Source organism: Melanostigma gelatinosum (assembly GCF_949748355.1).
Source record: "Melanostigma gelatinosum genome assembly, chromosome: 16".
NCBI classification, from domain to species: domain Eukaryota; kingdom Metazoa; phylum Chordata; class Actinopteri; order Perciformes; family Zoarcidae; genus Melanostigma; species Melanostigma gelatinosum.
The window spans coordinates 22521434-22543513 of record NC_136649.1 but is presented as its reverse complement, the minus strand read 5'-3'; the positions used below and the strand labels follow the sequence as shown (position 1 = coordinate 22543513).

At 42.0% G+C, this 22080-nt stretch overlaps 1 protein-coding gene across 1 annotated transcript in view; it reads left to right on the top strand.

The window, feature by feature from the left end:
- Positions 1-3957: 3957 nt before the first annotated feature.
- The window catches only part of kcnh5b (potassium voltage-gated channel, subfamily H (eag-related), member 5b), a gene marked incomplete at both ends in the record, with an annotated part of 71990 nt that continues 53867 nt past the window's right edge, over positions 3958-22080 (top strand). Inside the window, 5 exons of the mRNA XM_079286863.1 lie at positions 3958-4030; positions 6845-6968; positions 11328-11434; positions 13514-13642; positions 20187-20302. Coding sequence (XP_079142989.1) covers positions 3958-4030; positions 6845-6968; positions 11328-11434; positions 13514-13642; positions 20187-20302 — 549 coding nt within the window. The remainder of the gene's footprint in view (positions 4031-6844; positions 6969-11327; positions 11435-13513; positions 13643-20186; positions 20303-22080) is intronic.

The following is a 22080-nucleotide window of genomic DNA, read 5'->3' as shown; positions in this document are numbered from 1 at the left end:
GTAATTGCAATGATTACAGTCATCAAATCCCAGTGGAGACTCTCCTCGCTGTCCAGCGTGGCCGGGTTCGACACGTGCAGCAGTTTCGTGGCGAGATGCAAAAAGCACTTTGCTCATGGGATCATAAACACAAGGCTTTCTAATGTTTTGTCCTGAAAGACGTACAAAGAGTCCAACAAAACGAGATTAAATTCCTAAATCACCGAAATTACCGGCGCAAGATAATTTACTGTCTTCTCTGTGGAGTTCCTTTGCTTTACAAACGCATTCTGTTTTAACCCGTTAAGATCTATAGTTGGGTCTCTCAGAAGCAAAACGACTAAAATAAGAAATCATGATTATTGTGAATGACAGAAGAGCAGAGACGCTACAACGAACACCTTTTGTAGAAAAGATTGACACTTAATCAAAAAAAACCAACGTTCTGTTGTTGTGAGTCTGTTCTGGATGAGCCGGATGAGATCAGTGGTGCAGAAAATACAAACGCTGACTCATCGTGTTCTTTCTCAGGCATCAATCCAAACGCGGGGTATGGAAGTTTATCAATGAAATAAATATTAAATGAAGATAAAATAATAAGCAATAACCAAAATAGATGTTGGTTCGAGAATAAGTTGTCATTCAGGTCCTCCTTCCTTTAATCAATTGAAAACCAACTCCTTCATTGAGTCCTCTCCAACAGCAGTTTTTTGCCATCGGTGAGCCACCGTACATCTGGTGAACAAGCGAGTAAGAGACGGCAGCTGTCCGACCTGCACAGTCACATGTTTGGTATCCCATGATGCCAGTGGGCCAATTAAAGGCGTCCCGCAGGAGCGTTTTGAACCACGCACGTTCACAATGATGCAAGCAGAGTTGACGGCATCAGATGGGAGTCAGCGGGTGTTAACAGGTGCAGAAACGTAGATGAGAGATTTGTAAATAAGACTTTGAGAAACAGTCCAACATCAGAGTGTCAGGAAACCCCTCAATGGGTTGCTCGATGAACGAGGGGTCACGAGAGCATCAACAGAACATAAAAGCTGAAAAATAGCTTTTATTGCTACATTATAAGTTCTCATTTTCTCCAAGTCCATCTTAATACATTGCTCACATGCCGATATGTATTCACTCAAACAAGCCACACATCAGCTGGTTTACGACAGCTGTATGAACCCAAAATAAACAGACGATGCTGCGGTTTAATATCAATAAACAGATCAAGATGAAGCCAAAATAACTACACCATGATGCTGTGTCGTAAAAAGTCAGATTCAAGTTTTGTTAGGTCTATCTGCGCGACCAGAAGTACACTTTTAAAATGCTTGTTTTTCTGGATGAAGCTTGTAATGATCAGTGTGAGGCTACGATCACATTGAAGCTGCTCCATAAAGTCATCGAGGCACAAGTACAACCGCAACGTTATTCAACGTATTCACAACCATATCTCTGGTAGAGACCTGTCAATCACAAGCTAGCCCCGCCCTAATGCATGTTCAACGTATTCACAACGGTTCTTAGTATATCTTACAAAAAAAGTTAATCCTCATTTTTCGTGCGTTTTGCTATGGAAGTCCAGGAACCATAGTCTGTATTTAAGAAGTGGACGTCGTCATCGTGACTTCACCCATTGGTTTGTGGACTGCGAAATCATATGATGCCTCAAGTTCGCCATCTTGGATTACAGCCATGTTGGTTTTTTTTTAAGTGACCATATTTGGACTGAGGAGGAGTGATGTAGAGACGCTGTATACGTCTCTGGTACAGACCTGTCAATCACTGTGTAGCCCCGCCCTAAAGCATCCCCTGCTTTATGGTCTGTATGACTCTAAATGGACCATAATGTACTAAATGAACATCATGCTGTGTTGAAGAAGACTTGAAACTAGAGATTGAGACATAAACTCATGTTTACAATGTTTACTGAGGTAATAAATCAAGAGAGAAGTAGAGTCATTTTCTCATAGACTTCTATACAACCAGAGGAGTCGCCCCCTGGTGGACACTAGAGAGAATGCAGCTTTAACACATGAAGCTTTGGCGGCTCTCAGAAGAACTGGAGGTTGCCGTCTGCCAAGAACACGTGTCACTTTCCACTCATTACATGCGTAAAGTCTTTTCAAAATAAACTTCCGTCTTCACAGGAAACTACTTTTTGAGATTGAGGTAAAGATTGTAGTTTGGGTTAAAATACATTTGGAAGTGGTGCTATACTGAAGTACAAAATGAGGTCACAACTAAGTCAATGTAGAGTTCTTGTTTCAGACGGGGATTGAACAACGGTCTCCTGGAGGAAACGAGGCTTTTGGTTTGACCATCTCCTGCCGATCCTTTGTGGGTTTTTGCAGTCTTCATACTTCCTTGTTCGTGATTACATAATAATTGATTTTGTGGGATACCTACGAATTACAGCACATTTATTTTCGTAGGTAAATGCTGGATAAGAAAAGCCTGCAGAATTAGACATACAGCCAAAAAGGTCACAAGCCAGTGTTTTTCAGTTCTAGTTTGATGTTTATGATCTGCATAAGTAACACTTTATAGAAACCCGACTCCCTCAATCAGGCCTGCGATGTGCTTTAATAATGGGCTCCGGTCAGTACAGGCTGTTATAAAAAAACCAATGCAACTTAAATGCATAAGAGACAATTTAAAGCTACGAATAAGTGCAGCCTCCTTAGTCAATAATGTAGATGCTCTGAGCCTCAGAGCTTTGAGTCATGATACGTTCAGTAAATAAAAAGGTTGTGGCGTCAGGCTGCCGTTGCCTCTCCGGTTGGGGCCTTCTGCTCCTCGGGGTCCCGTTAACCCTTCATACAAGCTAATGAGCATTCCTGGGGGACTCCTGTTGTCACACTGCTACTTGTTATGAACCACTTCACGGGTGTTTGGTTTGATTTCTCTGACGTATGACGATATATTTCTTAAAGGAATAGTTCGACGTTCCGGGATAGACGTTTATTTGCTTTCAAAGAGTTTGATGTAATGCCTAGCTTAGCATAAAGACTGGAAGCAGGGAGAAACTGCTAGCCTGGCTTTTTTTAAAGTTCAAAACCTGCAGAGCTCACGTGAACTTGTTGTTGGTTTGTTTTGTTTCATAGAATGTAGTAATATCAGTTTCTGGTTTTAATAGTTACATGTAACTATTCTTCATAAACAACATTTTATCTCTACTTGTCTTCTGGCACAGTGATAACAAGAACTATTGTTCCAATGTTGAAAGTTCCAGCACACGGCTGCAACAAGCTAACGGTACAAACTACAACAAACATGCTGACAGAAGTGGAATATTCTACGAGTGGTAAAAAATACATTTAATTTTTTTCACAACCTGGCAACCGAGAAGTTGATCCTTTTTAATGCATCAGTAAACGATCTGTTAACCATCAATGCAGTCATGAGTTAAACCCTTCATAATGGGAGACAACAATCACAAAAAACTGATATAACTAAACTCATGGGTATTATATATATTTATAACTGGTCAAATATAACATTTCTCTTCACAATTAACACTTGAAATGATGAAGGCACTTGCAATGACAAGGTTGTACAAAATGTAAACTGAACTTTTCCTTTTTCCTTTAAGATTTCATGAAACTTAAAAAAGAACTAAAACACTGGCAATGAGGACTATCTTAATCATGATAATGAATGCGATACATATTGAGCTTTATTTCAAGATACAGATTGAAACAATGTCTCAAATAAAAGTGGTGTGTTATTGTTTCTGGCCATCAATATTTTGAGGACTTAGCGCGCAGCAGTCATGGGCACGCATGCGTCCTGGCGCTCCGGTCGGGCAGCGGGATGCAGCGCCGCCGCCGTGGCTTCAGTGCGCCCCGAGCAGCCAGAGCGCACGGTTACAATGAGCTTCTCCACCGGTCCGACTGAGAGCCAGCGTCAGTACCGACCTCCGAGCAGCAGACACGCCGCCACAGACCCTGACCGACACCAGCTCCGCCCGCCCGCAGCAGGATGCCCGGGGGAAAGAGAGGGCTTGTGGCACCGCAGAACACTTTTCTGGAGAACATCGTCCGCCGATCAAGTGGTGAGTCCGCGCGCGGCCGGAGCGAGGCTTGTTTTGGGTTTTGTCTCACCAGGACCGGGACACTGCTGGAATACAGTGTGTTTTTATTATACCAATGCAACCACGGAGGTTTGGTGGAGGACAAAACCTGCATAATCTCACTTTACAGCTGCGTTTATTCTGCAGTGGAGTTTACCGTCTCTCTTATCATTTCAAGTAACGTCATCTAAGTTTCATGTGAAGGGGAATATCTCCACTGAGAGCAACGTGTTTTTCAGTTTTGAGGAAAATCATTTTTTTGTTCATATCGGCAAGATGCTCACCGGGAGTCCCAGTTTACGCACCGGTTTATCCACTAACTCCAATATTCTGCTCGACTTTACGAGATTAAATTATGTCCACAAATCATCATTAGACCAAAACAGCGGCGCTGCTGCACAGACACCACATTTAACTGAAGATTTAAAGTATATATTTGCTCATTAAACACTGAAAGCTGCTCAGCCAATACAACTGGAAACCATCTGATCATTGTCGGAGTCCCCATCTTCCAAATATGATTGTTATTTTAGGGAGTTTGAAATGAATAAACTACCAAAATGTGAGCTCCGTCATGATGTAACTACTGCGATGTATGGGGACAAAGTGAAGTGAGCGACCTGCTGGCGTGAATAATAGATATTTGCTCAGTTATTCATCATCTCAATGTGTTCTGCTTTACTCAGCTGCGGTTTTGTTTTTTTTATCAGGGCTCATGTCTTTTCTGCGCTGTAAAGTGCGCCGGATTTGGCACCACCTCTGATGAAATGGATTCCTTTACTTGCCCAGAAAAGTCAGCGGAGAATCAGGCGAAGTGAAAGCGGGCTCTGTGGATGAGGAGGGCCGCAGCCTTTCTGTTGTTTGTGCCTTCCTGAAGGAGAGACTGTTGTGTCGGATCTCTTGGGGGAGTTTCATCGCTAATTGGAGCGCCAAAGGTCGTAGTTGCTGTCTGTTTTATTTATTTTCTGCGTGATCGGCCACACAGACAGTTAGCTGGAAGGAAGAGACTGTTATGTTTGGAGAATCTTGGAGACTGTAACATGGAACATTGGGATGATATTTACAGGGCGGAACTTCTTGTTTCCCAGCTGCTGAATATCTCCGGGGCTGAAACTAATTATTACCGGTTACTTTGTTGAAAAAGTCTATATATATATATATATATATATATATATATATATATATATATATATATATATATATATATATATATATATATATATATATATATATATATATATATATATATATATATATATATATATTAAAAGTGGCAATAAATACGTGCAGGGCAGAGATCCTTCTTGTGGCACTGGCACCTCTGTGGCACTCAGCGTCACTCAGCGGCAGTCTGTGGCACTCAGCGTCAGTCTGTGTCAGTCTGTGGCAGTCAGCGTACTTTTAAATGATAATAAAACGGATGATTTATTTTCATTATTTTAGCCGATTGTTGTAAATGACTATAAAAGTAATAATTTGGAAATGTCTCAGGAAATGTGGCTCCTCCCCCTCAGCTCGCAGCTTCTTGACGGTTGCCGAACTATGCATGCCTGCCACAGCTGACTCTTTCCGCTGAACTGACACAGACTGACGCTGAGTGACGCTGAGTGCCACAGACTGACGCTGAGTGACACAGACTGACGCTGAGTGCCGCAGACTGACGCTGAGTGCCGCAGACTGACGCTGAGTGCTGCAGACTGATGCTGAGTGACACAGACTGACGCTGAGTGCCACAAACTGACGCTGAGTGACACAGAGGTGCCAGTGCCACAAGAAGGATCTCGCTGTCTCTCATAAATACTCTAAAGTTAGTTTTTTAGTTGATATGAATATACTTCCCAAAAAACAATGTTAACATTTATACATTCTAAAGAAGCTCAGCAATTACTTCGGAAGTAAAGACGGGAAAAGAGCGACTCAGCCACGGCAGCTCGCGTTTTTGTCCCATAGTACGAAGAGATGCAGTTTAATGGTTGTATATAAGTCTATGAGAAAATGACTACTTGATTTATTACCTCCAGTAAACATTGTAAACATGAGTTTATGGTCTCAATCTCTAGTTTCAAGTCTTCTTCAATACAGCATGATGTTCATTTAGTACATTATGGTCCATTTAGAGTCACACAGACCATAAAGCAGGGGATGCTTTAGGGCGGGGCTACACAGTGATTGACAGGTCTCTACCAGAGATACGGTTTCTCTACGTCACTGCTCCTAGATACGATCACTTCATGTTCACTGGCTGCAAAAAAAACCAACAAGGCGACGGTTGTAATCCAAGATGGCGATGGCGAAATCGCCAAACTGGAGGCTTCGAAACATCAGTCCACAAACCAATGAGTGACGTCACGATGACTTCGTCCACTTCTTATACACAGTCGATGGTTAATGACCACATTTGGACTCAAACTGACATCCGTATGAACGTTTTGTGACAACAAGTTGATGTTTTCAAGCTAAAAGCTGTTTGTTCTTTTTAGAGATGCGCGGTTCTCACAGGACAGCGACGCTACAAACATGATGATCTTATAGAATATGATGCATTGATAGATTAAATGAACCAACAGGATGCAAAAGAGATAAAATGCTACATTAATGCAGCAGTTATACTTCAATACTTTTGCTACATTTTGCTGATATTACTCACATACTTTTACGTTAGTAAGGGTGTGAATCCCTCTGCCTACACCATTTAATTCATACAGTCTTCCTCCAGAGGTTGAGAAGCTTTGCAGCCTTTTATCCGTGTTTCATATTTGATGCCGACGTCCTCTCTCTGTCCTGTCCGTCCATCAGAAACCAGCTTCCTCCTGGGAAACGCCCAGATCGTGGAGTGGCCTGTAGTTTACAGCAATGACGGATTCTGCAAGCTGTCTGGCTTCCACAGGGCTGAGGTCATGCAGAAGAGCAGCACGTGCAGGTAAAACCCTTTTCTGGTCATATTTTGTATTCATCACTGAACATTTCAGCATCGTAAATGTGCACAATTACTAATGTTTCATGTCCGATCAAAGTTCAATTATTCACTGTGAGGTAATGGAGTGATAATGAGTCTTCAATTGCAGTCGAAGCGTAACTAAATATGCAATCATTTTCATGTGCATCCCCGTACTGAATGTAAAGTAAGCATATGTTGTATTTAACCCCTGGGTTTATGCTTTTTTGGAATGGTTTAAATGCTTCATTTAAAGCAGAACTAATAAAAAAGCATTTATTTCCTGCAGCTATGACTTAAAACCACACCAGAGTAACCGGGTCCTTTTTTTAAAGTGCTCCATTTATCCTGCAGAAATCACTGAATGTCTATTTTATTCAGTTCCATCTATCATTTAAGGTGTGTGTGTGTGTGTGAGTGTGTGTGTGAGTGTGAGGAAAGAGAGGGAAAAGATCACAAAGTGACAATCTTTTATACCTTCCTGCTTCTGTCGCTCCGTAGTGGTCATTTTAAACCGCTTGGCGCTGCTCTGGAGAGCAGTTTACATGATGCTACCTTCGTTTACTGCTTCATCGCTGCTATTATATCATGCAGGGAAAGTGTGGCGCTCAGTAGAGTCGCACTGTACCAGAGGAAAAAAGAGGCATCTGGCACTTGCTGTAAAAGAGAGAGAGGGAGAGACTCCGCGAGAGTCGGAAATTAATCCAATTTTGCGCTGCCAGAAGAGCTCAGTCTGCTCGAGGACGGCGTCCTGCTCGCTTGTCAGTCAGGACGTTTTTAAAATGTGACCCCAAAGGACGACTCGTCTCCTCTGGCGCCTCTGATCTGATGGGGGGGGGGGGGGGGGGGGCTTGACTGTAGCCGGTGGCTTAAAAAGGTTCCGAGCTGTAAGTGAGAACAGGGCACTGAGATTTATCCGTCTGACCCCCTGCTGCTCCGAGGACACCGAGACATCGAGGGGACAGAAGAGAACCTTAACTTACAGCCCAGTGTCACAAATAGTGGTTCGTGGAACAGTGCAATCTATTGGTCGTGTGTGTTGATGTTTTTCATTTCACTCAAGACAAAGATGTTCCCAATGAAAGGTCCATGAGGATTGTTGTTATTAGCGGTGGACACCAAACTGTTTGTGGTTTTGTTGCCTCAACCTAACTTTAGTCTTTATCGTGATGTCGTCCTGAATAATGACGTTTCCGAAGGACACAAGAAAACGGACCCTGTGTGTCCCTGTACACAAAACAAATTCCATTTCACGACTCTTACAAACTGCCGTGAAGACTTGAAGCTTGATTACGTTACAACACAATAAGATGGTCAAAGTTATTTACAGCCCTTTTCAAAACAAATGTTACAAATTGCTTTACAAGATAGAAATGGCCGACAAACAACGATAAAAAATATTTTAAAAGTCAAACAACATTGAACAAATAAGCAACATGTGAATAAAAACACAACACAGTGGGCCTCACATAATGACGCAAGGGTCACAGAGGGTCACGGGTACTGTAGTGCAAAAGGAAGGGTCCCCGTGTCTCTGCTGTGTACGTGCATGCGTCTTCACAGTGACCGCTACACACGTTTTCCTGACATCTTTGTAGATCGGTTGTTTTTACTCTTTGGGCCTCAAAACAATGTGAGAAGTTATGAAGGAAAAATCTGCAACAACTCACGACTCACAGATGCCTTCTGACGAGGGAGCGCTGCTCCTGTGCAGAGGCTGCAGGCGGGAGCAGCTTTTCATTAAAGATGAGCCCCTCTTGCTTGCTTCGTGTCCCAAAATCCCCGGATTGTATTGAAATCTCTGTTGTTAAATTGAACTGTGGAATAGATTTGAAGTGCAAGTTGAAGCAGGACGAAGTTATCCTTCTAGTTGTACCATGGGGCTCCCTCACGAGCTTTCCTCAACCGTGAGCGTCCAAGCTGAAGGATGTTTCAGCTCCTCGCTTCCTCCCTCTGCTGTGAATCAATCAGCAGCGTTAAAGTCTCTTCATTGAATAAAGCATCTGTGCTGCTCTGTCTTTTCTGATTGACTCAACGAACTCCACAATTAAAGCTGAATTACCCATATTCACATTAGTTACTTATTTAATTGTTAATTAAATACTAACAGTGGGGGGTGTTGTGACTCTATTCACCTGTAGAGTCTCTAAATGTGAGTGATGAAGTGGTGAATATTCACCTGTAGAGTCTCTTAATGTGAGTGATGAAGTGGTGAATATTCACCTGTAGAGTCTAAATGTGAGTGATGAAGTGGTGAATATTCACCTGTAGAGTCTCTTAATGTGAGTGATGAAGTGGTGAATATTCACCTGTAGAGTCTCTTAATGTGAGTGATGAAGTGGTGAATATTCACCTGTAGAGTCTCTTAATGTGAGTGATGAAGTGGTGAATATTCACCTGTAGAGTCTCTTAATGTGAGTGATGAAGTAGTGAATATTCACCTGTAGAGTCTCTTAATGTGAGTGATGAAGTGGTGAATATTCACCTGTAGAGTCTCTTAATGTGAGTGATGAAGTAGTGAATATTCACCTGTAGAGTCTCTTAATGTGAGTGATGAAGTGGTGAATATTCACCTGTAGTCTTCTTAATGTGAGTGATGAAGTGGTGAATATTCACCTGTAGTCTTCTTAATGTGAGTGATGAAGTGGTGAATATTCACCTGTAGAGTCTCTTAATGTGAGTGATGAAGTGGTGAATATTCACCTGTAGAGTCTAAATGTGAGTGATGAAGTGGTGAATATTCACCTGTAGAGTCTCTTAATGTGAGTGATGAAGTGGTGAATATTCACCTGTAGTCTCTTAATGTGAGTGATGAAGTGGTGAATATTCACCTGTAGAGTCTCTTAATGTGAGTGATGAAGTGGTGAATATTCACCTGTAGAGTCTCTTAATGTGAGTGATGAAGTGGTGAATATTCACCTGTAGAGTCTCTTAATGTGAGCGATGAAGTGGTGAATATTCACCTGTAGAGTCTCTTAATGTGAGTGATGAAGTGGTGAATATTCACCTGTAGAGTCTCTTAATGTGAGTGATGAAGTGGTGAATATTCACCTGTAGAGTCTCTTAATGTGAGTGATGAAGTGGTGAATATTCACCTGTAGAGTCTCTTAATGTGAGTGATGAAGTGGTGAATATTCACCTGTAGAGTCTCTTAATGTGAGTGATGAAGTGGTGAATATTCACCTGTAGAGTCTCTTAATGTGAGGGATGAAGTGGTGAATATTCACCTGTAGAGTCTCTAAATGTGAGTGATGAAGTGGTGAATATTCACCTGTAGAGTCTCTTAATGTGAGAGATGAAGTGGTGAATATTCACCTGTAGAGTCTCTTAATGTCTGTAATGTAACTAAACGTCTCTTTAAGACGTTTCCTCTCAATGAGTTTGTTCTCAGACTCTGATGATGAATCTCCACTTCAGCAGCTCTTACGTTCACCAAACTTCACTCGTTCATTCCTCTCTGTGTGCTGAAGGTTCACTCAGAGGGGTTTGTTCACACATCACTCACAGACACAATTATACTACATTCTATTCATAAAAACATGGCGAAAATAGATTTCTTTAAATGTCTGTTGACAGTATTGTCTGATTTGACATAAAGACAGAAACTACTGCAGCTCAGAGCGGTTTGTTCAAATATCGTTAATAGTCTGATTCACACCATATTATATTACTTAAAACGTTGAGAACATTTATTTTTTAAATTTCTGTTACATACATCAATGCAAATGAGCACATATTCAATTAAGACAATTCCTAAATAAAGATGAGTTATCGGGGGAAGATTCATTTTTTACTCTATTCACATGTAGTGTCTCCACTTAAAGACCAATAGAAGTGGAATAAAGAAATACAGTTTGAATCTGCATTACGGGGAACCCTTGACGTGGGAGGAACGTTTTCTATATTTGCACTTTAATAATGACCAGTTCAGGCTTTTGCAGATGCTCTCTGGTGATAAAAACCCTGTGTGTGTGTGTGTGTGTGTGTGTGTGTGTGTGTGTGTGTGTGTGTGTGTGTGTGTGTGTGTGTGTGTGTGTGTGTGTGTGTGTGTGTGTGTGTGTGTGTGTGTGTGTGTGTGTGTGTGGACACTGCGGCTGTTGGAAAAGAAAGTAATCACTCCGACTACATATATTAGCTCAGATTAAAATGTCCTCAGCCCTTTAAGGAAGAAGCGCAGGCTGCACCAATCAGAAACCAATCGATAATCTATGCCGCTGCATCAATTCACTCTATAAAAGCCTTCATGGTGAGACGACAGCTCGACGATGGCGTTCCGAACACACGTGATGTACTGTAACACGGGGAGGTTCAGCTCCGTATTGACCGTCTGGTTCCTCGTTCTAGCTTCATGTACGGAGAGCTGACGGACAAGAAGAGCATCGACAAAGTCCGACAGACGTTCGACAACTATGAGTCCAACTGCTTTCAGATCCTGCTGTACAGAAAGAACCGTGAGTGCTCACTTGTTGTTCATGCTTTTACTTTATAAATGATTCACTTGTAAGATTATAAACTACATTTTTAGGAGCAACAATTCAAGCCAACTTGTCCAAAAGTAATTTTGAGGCGAGACCTGCAGCGAGATTTTGTGCTATTTTTCTTCCGTAACACGTCTTCTTTCAGACTCGTGGAAAGAAAACATCCTAAATGCACATTCATGTGTTTATTGAACTACTTTGTCTGTTTACGTCTGTAGATTTCTCCATAAGTTACCGTTAGATAATGTTTATTTACATATGTAACCAGAGTATTTCAGAAAACTTGTAATATAAAAAAGAATCCTCTTAATGTCAGGAATCAGCTGGTGAAGTTTCACGGTGATATCTAGTCGTTCATTTTTTTTACCCTATTTACCAAAATGAGTTTGTTCTCAGACTCTGATCCATAAATCTCCACTTCAGCAGCTCTCACATCCACCAAACCGTACACCTCCATTCCTCTGTGTGTGCTGAAGGTTCACACATCGCTCACAGCAACATATTATCAGAGTCCGTATGCGACAGGTTGAGACCGAGAATGTGCTGAGAAGAGACATATTTCGCCAAATATCGTTCAAAAAACGTTTATTTGCAGTTTCTAAACGACACTTGTATTAAATTCTCTCTTGTATCTACAAGTAAGCAAGTTCATTCATGATGTAATGAACTTCATTCATGAATTATTGTTGTTTTGAACTTTGCATCTCAAGTTAATTTACGTTTTTGTGTTTTTATGTTCAGATTTTGCCTCTTATTTGTTTTCCTTTCTTCCTCTGGAGAGGACTTTGAGCACCTTGTTCAAACTGTATTTATTATTTATACGTGTTTAAGTGATTTTAACCACTGCTGATATTACGTGTCGGATAATGGATGGATTGAGGTCAGATAAAACCTTTTTATGGGAAAATGATTTAGTAAATCCCAATGCAAATGATGTCGGATGAAGTGTAACGTCAACGGGCCAATCGGGTGGAGGAATAGATTCTCCTGTCCGGTGTGATGGAGCAGCAGTGAGTCTCGGATCAGCAGCCTCGTGGAGGAGCACGATGGACGAAGATGGCCGACAAAAAGAGTCCTAAATATTCCCGTCTCCCAAGAGCGGTCGCCTACGAGTGCAAAATGCGAGGCGGAGGAGGGAGGAAGAAATGAAAAGATCAATATTTAAACTTCTCAAATTTGCTGAGAAATCAGGAGAACGAGGCTGGAAATATAAAAGAGACTTGTATCCACAGAACTTGGGCTCTCTTGAAAGTGTGTGAGGAGGTAATGAAGTCACAGAAAACGTCAGCGGGTTCGAGGTTCTTGTGTGCAGAAAGAACGGCGAGTTCCCTCAAAGAGATGACCGGAACCTTCTGGCTGTTTCAAACGGCGGGTTAAGAAACGATCAGCGGTCGTGTTCATGCACTGAGAGGATGGGATTGTTCTTTATGAAGATTAGTGGGTTCATCAGGTGACATCGTGACAGAACGTCATTGTTCATGATGTTCTCAAAAGGTCACCTCACAGTTAATTGAACAGGATTCTTGATGAATGAATCCTTAAGCAGAGTCCCAATTCCAAAACGGCACAAAGCAGAGTTTGAGTTTGCGGCGTGCTCATGCAACAATGCTGGGTTCTGATTCTGTTAATCAATGCACAGGACGTGGAGGAGCTTCTATTGGCAGAATAATTCAAGCTCATTGCAGGTCGTGGTCGGATTGCTTCAGGAAAGTTTCAGAAAATGTTTTTTTACCGCCTGCTTGATCCAAATATTTCTCAAAGAAAAAAAAGAAAGATACGATTTGGGTTACTTTCAAATAACAATGTCAAATGTTTTGCATCATAAAATCTTTGTTTTGGCAAAATATTATATACAAAAATGTAAATTCTTAAAATGTTCTCCAGTGAAAAATAGTCCGTGTGGAAATGTATGTTCTTACGGTTGTTTTCCAAATGTACGGCGTGTTTCTACAGTAGCCCAGAACGGACAAACCAAACACTGGCTCTAGATTTGTCATTTTGTATCTTTTATTCGGAGGATACGCAGCTAAGATTTCTCTGGTTTCTCCGCAGGAAGTCCAGTGTGGTTCTACATGCAAGTGGCTCCCATCAGGAACGAGAACGACAAGGTGGTTCTGTTCCTCTGCACCTTTAAGGACATCACTCTCTTCAAGCAGCCTATTGAAGACGAAACCACCAAAGGTGAGCGTTTCCCTGCTTTGATTTAACAACAAACTCCCTCTCTGTTAACGTTTTATCGTTGGTGCGTGTCTGTTTTTATTGTTGGATAATTCACAGTCTAATTCAAAAAGGAGACGGACGTGTAGAGAATGATGTTCGTCCGGACGTCTTTTGAAACGCCTGATGTTCAGAGAGCACGATGTGCAGCTCAGTGTACCGAGCCAGCGGAGAAGATGACGTTTCATTATTCAGGACAGTAAAGAGTTGGAGAGACGGGGGATGACGCGTGACAACAGTTTCAGAGTGGAAACCAAATGAGTACAAGGCCAGACGCCCCAGCAATGTAATTCTGATTGGACATATCATTAAGTTTCCTCATCTTCCTCCTCCGGCAACTTTTTGCATCTTCTTCCTGTTCTTCCTCTCTCGTCATCTTCCTCCCAACATGTTTGTGTTTTACTGAAATATCTCAACAACTAAGCGGGTGGATTGCCGTGAAATTTGGTGCAGAAATTCAAGTTCCCTTCAAGATGATTTGGAGAAACTTTTGATAATCCTCTCTTCATCACGGTCTCAAAAATATGAAACTTTACCTTTACCTGCAGACTTCCCATCAGCCGCCGCTGTACTTTGTGCTAACTGCTAATCAGCAAATATTAGCACGCTAACACGCTAAACTAAGATGGTGAACATTACACCTGTTACATCAGCACGTTAGCATTGTCCTTGTGAACATGCTAACATATAGCACAGCTGTGTTCTGTATCCTTTTTCTTCCCTTCTGCTGTCTTCACTCTCCTCCTTGTCCCCTTCCCTTTCATAGTCTTCTTCATCTTCTCTTTTGTTTCACTCATTGTCCTCCTTCCTTCCTCTTGCTTCTTCCTCTTCGGGTCTTTCTCTCCCACTGAGAAGTCTCAGAACATTTCTGCTCGCTGCAAATCGTAGTTCTGTATTTCATCCCGCGCTGCGGCTGGATGTGAAAAGAGCGAGTCGAGTCTTATTCCTCTTGCGACGCGGGAGCGCCTCATCTGTCAGGTTGTGTTTGAGGAGGGATGCTGTCGGGGGTCACGGGAGATGTGGGTGGCGGTGTTGTCCTCGGTGCCCTGACTGATGCACAGTGTCAGCTGCCTGCCCTGGGAGTCGTCCTCAGCGCCACTGAGCGGGTGTGTTTGCCCTTTGACAAGGATCCCTCACCCTTCCCCCCTTTTTAATGTACACACACACACACATACACATACATACACATATATGTAAACACGCGTGCACACATGCAGCGGGTTCCGGAGACCTGCAGAGAGTTGTCGTGTGATTTGTTTATTCACTCATGTGCTCAGCGACATGTGAATAACGTGGGTTGAACATGCAATCAGAGCTTGACTGGAACTAATATTGTCACATCACGTCTTTGCCGGTTAGCTTCTGCTGATCATGTGACAAACTTCAGATTCAGTTCTCTAATCATCTGTAATTTGAAAGAAAACACGAGAGGTCTGCTGGTTCAGAGAACATGTTTCAGTAAACATGAGTTTATGTGTCAATCTCGAGTTTCAAGTATTCTTCAATACAGCATGATGTTCATTTAGTACATTATGGTCCATTTAGAGTCACACAGACCATAAAGCAGGGGATGCTTTAGGGCGGGGCTACTGTGATTGACAGGTCTCACCAGAGACGTATACGGCGTCTCTACGTCACTCCTCCTCAGTCCAAATATGGTCACTTCCTGTTCACTGGTTGCATGAAAGCAGAAGGCGACCAACGATATGCTGAACTCAAGGCTTCTAAACCTCAGCCCGCAATAACATTACATACACAGTAACATTAGAAAAGCCACTCAAAGAACTTTAAATGTCTTGCAAATTCACCCACATAAGCCTTCTCTTTGTGGCTTTTGATTCCTTTAGTGTGAGATTGTCAGACATTTGGAAATGAAAAGTTGACTGCACTATAAAACAGATGGCCTTTTATCGTGGTTGTACTCGGTAATGGAGAGTCCTCTTAAAACTCACGTTGGCAACAAGGCTGCACTCCGTTGGGGGTTTGACTGATGTGCTGGCAGCCTGAATGTCAACGCCAGGTGTATCTCGGTGTATCTCGGCAGAACGAAAAAAGCCTAAAATGAACATTTTATTGTTTAAAAAGAAAATTTCAAATTCATTTTTATTTCCAAAAATCACCAATTTCCCCTCACAGGGCTTTACAATCTGTACAGCATACGACATCCTCCGTCCCAGGAACCCTCGCATCAGAAAACCCACTCGTCTTTAACAGCCAAACCTGAATCGTAAGCACAAACCAAACACGACTACGTGTGAAAGATAGATGCCGAACGATAGTTTTTGCTGATCACGTGTCTGTCTGTCGTCGGGGGACAAACCGCTCTCTGAGTTCAGTGCGAGTCGTCCTCGTCTGTGCAACCCGCTGATTAGAATCTCATTGGAGAATTCCCTTTGGTGGTGCGTGCGGCGGTTCTGCTCCCCTGTTATTTTTAGCCCACTTTCATCGTGCTCCAGTCTGATAAGTCGAGCATTCTTGAGGGGGAACCGCAGCAGCAGCAGCAGCAGCATTACTATTAACCGTGAAAGAAAAAGTGTGTGTGTGTGTGTGTGTGTGTGTGTGTGTGTGTGTGTGTGTGTGTGTGGCCCTTTTGTCCTCATGCGGTGGGAGCCTGTCGCTACGTATTTACACGAGCGCCACCGAGACAGATTCCTCCATCTACGTCATGATGAAAGTGGTTCTGGGTTTGCTTTCCGACCAAACGGTTCGCTATTATTTATTTAGTTCTCAAACACATTAGGGTGTGGTGCTCTATGATGCACACAACACAGTGAATTATGCAACCTCTGCTACTAGGCGGCGTAGAAAAAGCACTTCAGACCTTTTTGCTTTATTAAATGGAGTCATACCGTGATAGGAAAACCACGGTGGCTGCAAATAAAAGTCCGTTTTGCTTCAGTGAAAGTAAACAAGACTCTGCAGTTAACATGTGTGACTTTAAAGTGAACGGCACAGCTTTATTATATAAAGTGATAAAGAAAAGTTGATTTTATAAGCACATAAAAAGGTTTTACAGCCGGTCTTTCTTTGTCAAATGTTGGATAACTTTAGCTGTGACTCACTCGGCTCATTAGCTTCTCTACTTTTACACCATGATGGATAAAATACATATTTAATGTTCTTAGAGTAAAACAAGGCGTGCTGGTAAGATTTTTTTATTCTATTGTAGCTCTAAAGGAGCCCAAGACTCTTACGTCACAGAGGCAAGAGAAACCGGGTACTTTATACATATCAGATACAAACCTAACAAACTACACCTACGTTGATGTTGAGCATTTAACAAGAGATCGTGATGAAGTAGAATATAAAATGCGTTTCATTCAAATCACACAGGTGAGACTTTCTGTCCTCCGGTGGGACTGAAAGCAGGACAACAGATTTATGGTGTTTCTGAAGAGTTAAGATTCACCAAACACACAATGACACGAACAAACTAACCGATGGAGGCAGCGCCTGTGTTCTGAGGTAAAATGGTTTCTTTAAAGAGATCCTACAACCGCTTCAGTTCCCCTCAGAGAGGTCTGTCTGACATCAAGGTGAAGAGGTGAACATATTCTAAACACAGCATTCACTGGAACTGATATATTCCTTTCGGGGTCTAAAATAAATATAAAATAAATCAGTTTCTCCAAACTCCATCAACTGCAGTAAAACACGGACTGTGGAGGAGAATACCGCACTACGAAACATCACTACTGTCCCTTTAACTGAACTCAAACAGACCCCAGAGCTTGTTGTTGGCCTGCTTACTTTCGTTTAGTGTCATTTTCATCTCGGTTTCATTTAGTGAGTTTTCATAATGATGTCATGAAAGTGACCGGCTCTAGACAATCCTGGGAGATTGTTACACCGGCTCGATTTTAAATGAGCTCATGCAAAACAACAATTATGGAATAATGGCGATTTGCTAGAATTAAGCCAAACGGTTGCACAAGTAGAGAATATTCGTGTGTGTGTGTCAAAAATGGGTTTTACTGCCCATTAATACAAGTTCACACTCTTACAAAAGTTTCAAAAAGTCTCAACCAGTCTTGTGGGTCCCACTGCACCACATCGTCCCCGGCCCTTTGGGGTTCTAGGTAGAACCCTTCCAAAAGATGGAAATGTTCTGGATAGAACCTCCAGAGAGGGTTCTGGGAGGAGCCCTAGAAGGCTTCTCCCAGAACCCTCTATCCAGAACCGTTACCTCTTCTATCTTTACAAAAGGTTCTACCAGGAACCAAAAAGGGTTCTGAGGACAAGCCAAAGAACCCTATCAATTCCAGTTGGAGCCTTTATTTCTAAGAGTGTACCGCTCACCAACATCAAGTTAACTGACGGACATCTTTCTGTCTTCTACTCAAATGCTTTCACAGCAAACTATTGTTGGCTGTCCAAAGTCCAAAGTCCTGTACTGACTAAAACAAGCAACAGAAGCACCACTGCAGCAGTTTCCCTCCAGGAAAGATGTTGGAAAAAGTTCCATTTTGGCCGAGAGCACCATGGCTTATTATTTGTGATGATCCAGAGCCAATTTTGGGTATTAGCATATGGAAAATCACATTAAAGAAGACGTGCAGTTACTCACACAAAAGCCACTCCAGCAATTTTTTCTTGTGGGTCGTCGAGTGACAAAGCAAGTGTTGTGTTCTGGTCCCAGTACAGTGTTGTGTTTGGCTTCTGTCACACCGCTGCACACAGGAAGGAACGGTTCAAATAAAAACGGGGTGTTCAGCAGGCGGCCTGGCGGTTAAAACGCTATTTCAGTCCACTCTATTCGTAATGGTCCCTTCAAAGGGTCGGGCCGTGACTGTGTGGTGAAGCTCTGTTGTGCTTCTCTTTCAACAGCGTCCGTCCTCCAAAACTCACAACATAGGTGTGGCCAGAAAACAGGCCGGTATTATTGAGATCGACTTGACGATTTTGTGTGCGTGTGTGTGTGTGTGTGTGTGTGTGTGTGTGTGTAAACAAAGCATTTTCCTCACAATGCTTGCTTTGCAATTCCACTGCATTTATAATAAGCTTTATGAAAATAGCACTTTTCAGAAACAGTATGATAAAATGCTTATCGCCACCAAGACATACAGCATATTAATCACACTGAAAGGCAGAAAGTACAAGAAGTTCGATCAGGATGCAAAATATAAAGTTTACAGTGTGTTTCTACATTATATCAACTTGTTTATTTTAGCAGTTAAACATCAGTTGAATGTTGAAATGGATAACGACTTTGATCGTCTTGTTTGCCGTTCAAAAGACGGGCAGAGTGACGAGTCTGTCTGCTCTTAAACCTATAGTGTTATCTGACTGCTCATCTCATTGTCCAGACTCCTTAAAAGTAGATGATGCTTTTACATTTTTATCTCCCAGATTGTTTTTGCCTCACAAATATGTTTCTGATCGAAGTCTGCAGTTGTCTGTGCAGTCAGGAGGATGGACGGGTCCAAAAAACACAACCAACAGTCAGCATTGACTTCCTTAATGTTGCCTTGTTTAACGCTTTGTTGAATGTTACGTTAAATGTTTAATGTTATGTTTAATGTTTTAACGTGTTGTTAAATGTTTAATGTTACGTTTATTGTTTGTTGTTTATTGTTTATTGTTTAGTTTGTTTATTGTTTCGTAAAATGTTTAATGTTATGTTTAATGTTTTAACGTGTTGTTAAATGTTTAATGTTACGTTTATTGTTTATTGTTTATTGTTTAGTTTGTTTATTGTTTCGTAAAATGTTTAATGTTATGTTTAATGTTTTAACGTGGCGTTAAATGTTTAATGTTTTGTTAATTGTTTTGTTTTATTTATTGTTTTATTCAATGTTTCGTTAAATGTTTTAACGTCACATTGGTATGAGATAAAACAATCAATTGTGGAAAGTTTTTAAGCTCACTTTAGGTGTTTTTTGTCTTTGTCAAAAACAGAGTTGACGCACTAAATGGAATAAATTATGAAGTAAATTGTTTTTGTTGTCTGCGTCTTCTCGGATGTTCCCGTGATGTGCGAATGCTCGTCTTTGTCTCCTGAAAGCTTGAAACGGGGCCAATACTCCCGTCATAAAAAAAAAACAATTAAAATGTGCCCAATTGAAACAAATACTCTCTTTTTTGTGTAGATGGTTAGATCGCCAAGCTGACTCATTTAGTTTCCAGTTCACAACCTCCACTTCTTCTTCGACTCTGTATTCGGCGTATTAAAGCCACGAGCAGCCTATTGCCCCAACTTTTGATGAAACTATGCGGTAGTCAAGTTTATCTGCTCCAACCTGTTGATGGAAACGCCACCAGGAGCAGGATGGGAAATAATCTCAACAGTAAATCTGTAAATATGAACTACCAAGTGGGAAAAAGTCTGTTCCTGCGAGCCCTCCAGTGGCAGGTACAAGTGGAAGCTGTGGGAATATTTAGTATCTCCAGTATGTCTCCATTGGAGCGGTGAAATGGGGAAGCGTATCAGTGTTTGTGTGCAGCTGACTCTCGAAGCCCGTTTCTGAAGAATGTGGCGTAAGCTTTGTTTATTGTCTCATTGCTGCAGGATGGACCAAGTTTGCGCGGCTGACACGGGCGCTCACCAACAACCGCAACACGCTGCCGAAGCTGGAGCCCATCGACAAACCCGAAGTCAGCCATAAACCGTCCCGACTGGTGGAGGTGAGCACACACACACACACACACACACACACACACACACACACACACACACACACACACACACACACACACACACACACACACACACGCACACACACACAGTGCGTGCTGTGCTCTTCTACACCTCGTCTGTGAATTACACCAGGGTCACCATGAAAGCAAGTATTTCTGCTTCATGCCCAAATTTCCTCCCAATCCCATGTTATTCACTCGTGCTGTTCATTAACCAGGTACCAAAACGTGTCACATTTAATATATCTAATAATATTATTAAATAGTTTTTAAGGGTCAGCCTCTTCAATGCCAAAGAAAGCTCCAACATATGAAAATAACCTCGTCAACTTGCAGGATTATTGAGCTCAAAACTTGACTTTAGTGTTCATTCAATGACCAAGACACCACCAGGTACAGGAAGGGTAGCTAACCATGTCACCTGGAAGCTAACGCTGCTGCAGCACCACACACACACACACACACACACACACACACACACACACTGCAAACATGCCACCATAGCAACTCTCTGCTCTTAACATTATTTCTGCACAAATAAATCCTCACATAAAACATTAAGTGCCACATTCAAACCTTTCTACAGACGGCGAGTTAAAGCAGCCTGCGTTGATAGACGGACACACAGGCATGTGAGCATATTGTCCTTTGTCACGCACAACCACGCCCTCGATGCATGCATGCCTTCATCCACTTCCACTCGCACGCTAACTTCCCCCGAAGCTGCAGTTGTTTGACACGGCGAGCGGGAGCGCCGTGCTCCTGCGGACTGTGGCCGTCATTACTATTTCATGTTAGTTGGGGAGATGGAAGCAATGGAAGCCGGGTGCTGTGGGCACTCTGAATGATTGTGACTGCTGCCAGAAATTTAGAAAATGGGTTTTGGGGGGGAAGGCAGCTGATGTGTTTTTTTTTGGGTTTTTTTTACCCGCCTGTTTTATTCATGAACGTTTGAGTTTGAGGCGTGGCGCCTTTTAATCAGAATCTGTTTAAGTTTCATCTCTTCTGAGGTGAGAATTCATTTTTTTATTTTTAAGCAAAAGTGTTGCTTCCAGAGCGTTTTAAAGGGGATGAGAGAGGAGAGAGGAGAGAGGAGAGGAGGTGAAAGAGAGGGAATGTAAAAAGGAGGAAAGATGTAAAATGAGAGAGAAAATAAATCAAAGCGGCAAAGAGAGGAAGCGGAATAAGAGGAAAGAGGAAGTAATGATTGAAGTAAGGAAGTGAAGAAGAAGCCAAACGGATGGAAGGGAGGAGAAAGGAAGGAGAGAAGGAATAAACCCACGACACGTCAGACTTCACCCGTTCAACCAGTGTGTGCTTTAAAGGAGGGCATGAAAAATGTTCTCTATTAGACTACAAACCAGGATATCTTTGCTTCTGCTTCTGTGTTTACAATTCATTTTAAAATGTATATCTCTTGTGAGTCCGCCCACTTTATGGACTTCTTAAATCACTGGAGTACTCTTGTTTTCATACGTTATGAAAGGAGTAAAAGCTTTTAAATATACTACTGCTGTAATACAAATGTTAAAGCTTTGTTTCTTGTATATTCAATAATGATGCGCACCAACAGTCTACTCTTTCCAGACAAACATCTCTTTACTGATTAAAACTACGTTTGAGTAGTATGCTGTTTGTATGCTGCTCATTAACATTCCTGTCAAACTGACGGTGGACGCCTGATTGCAACGTGTCCTCGGTTTGTATGAGATCTTCTGAAAAAAGTTATTCCTCATTATTCGTTGTCCTATGAACGTCCAGCAACG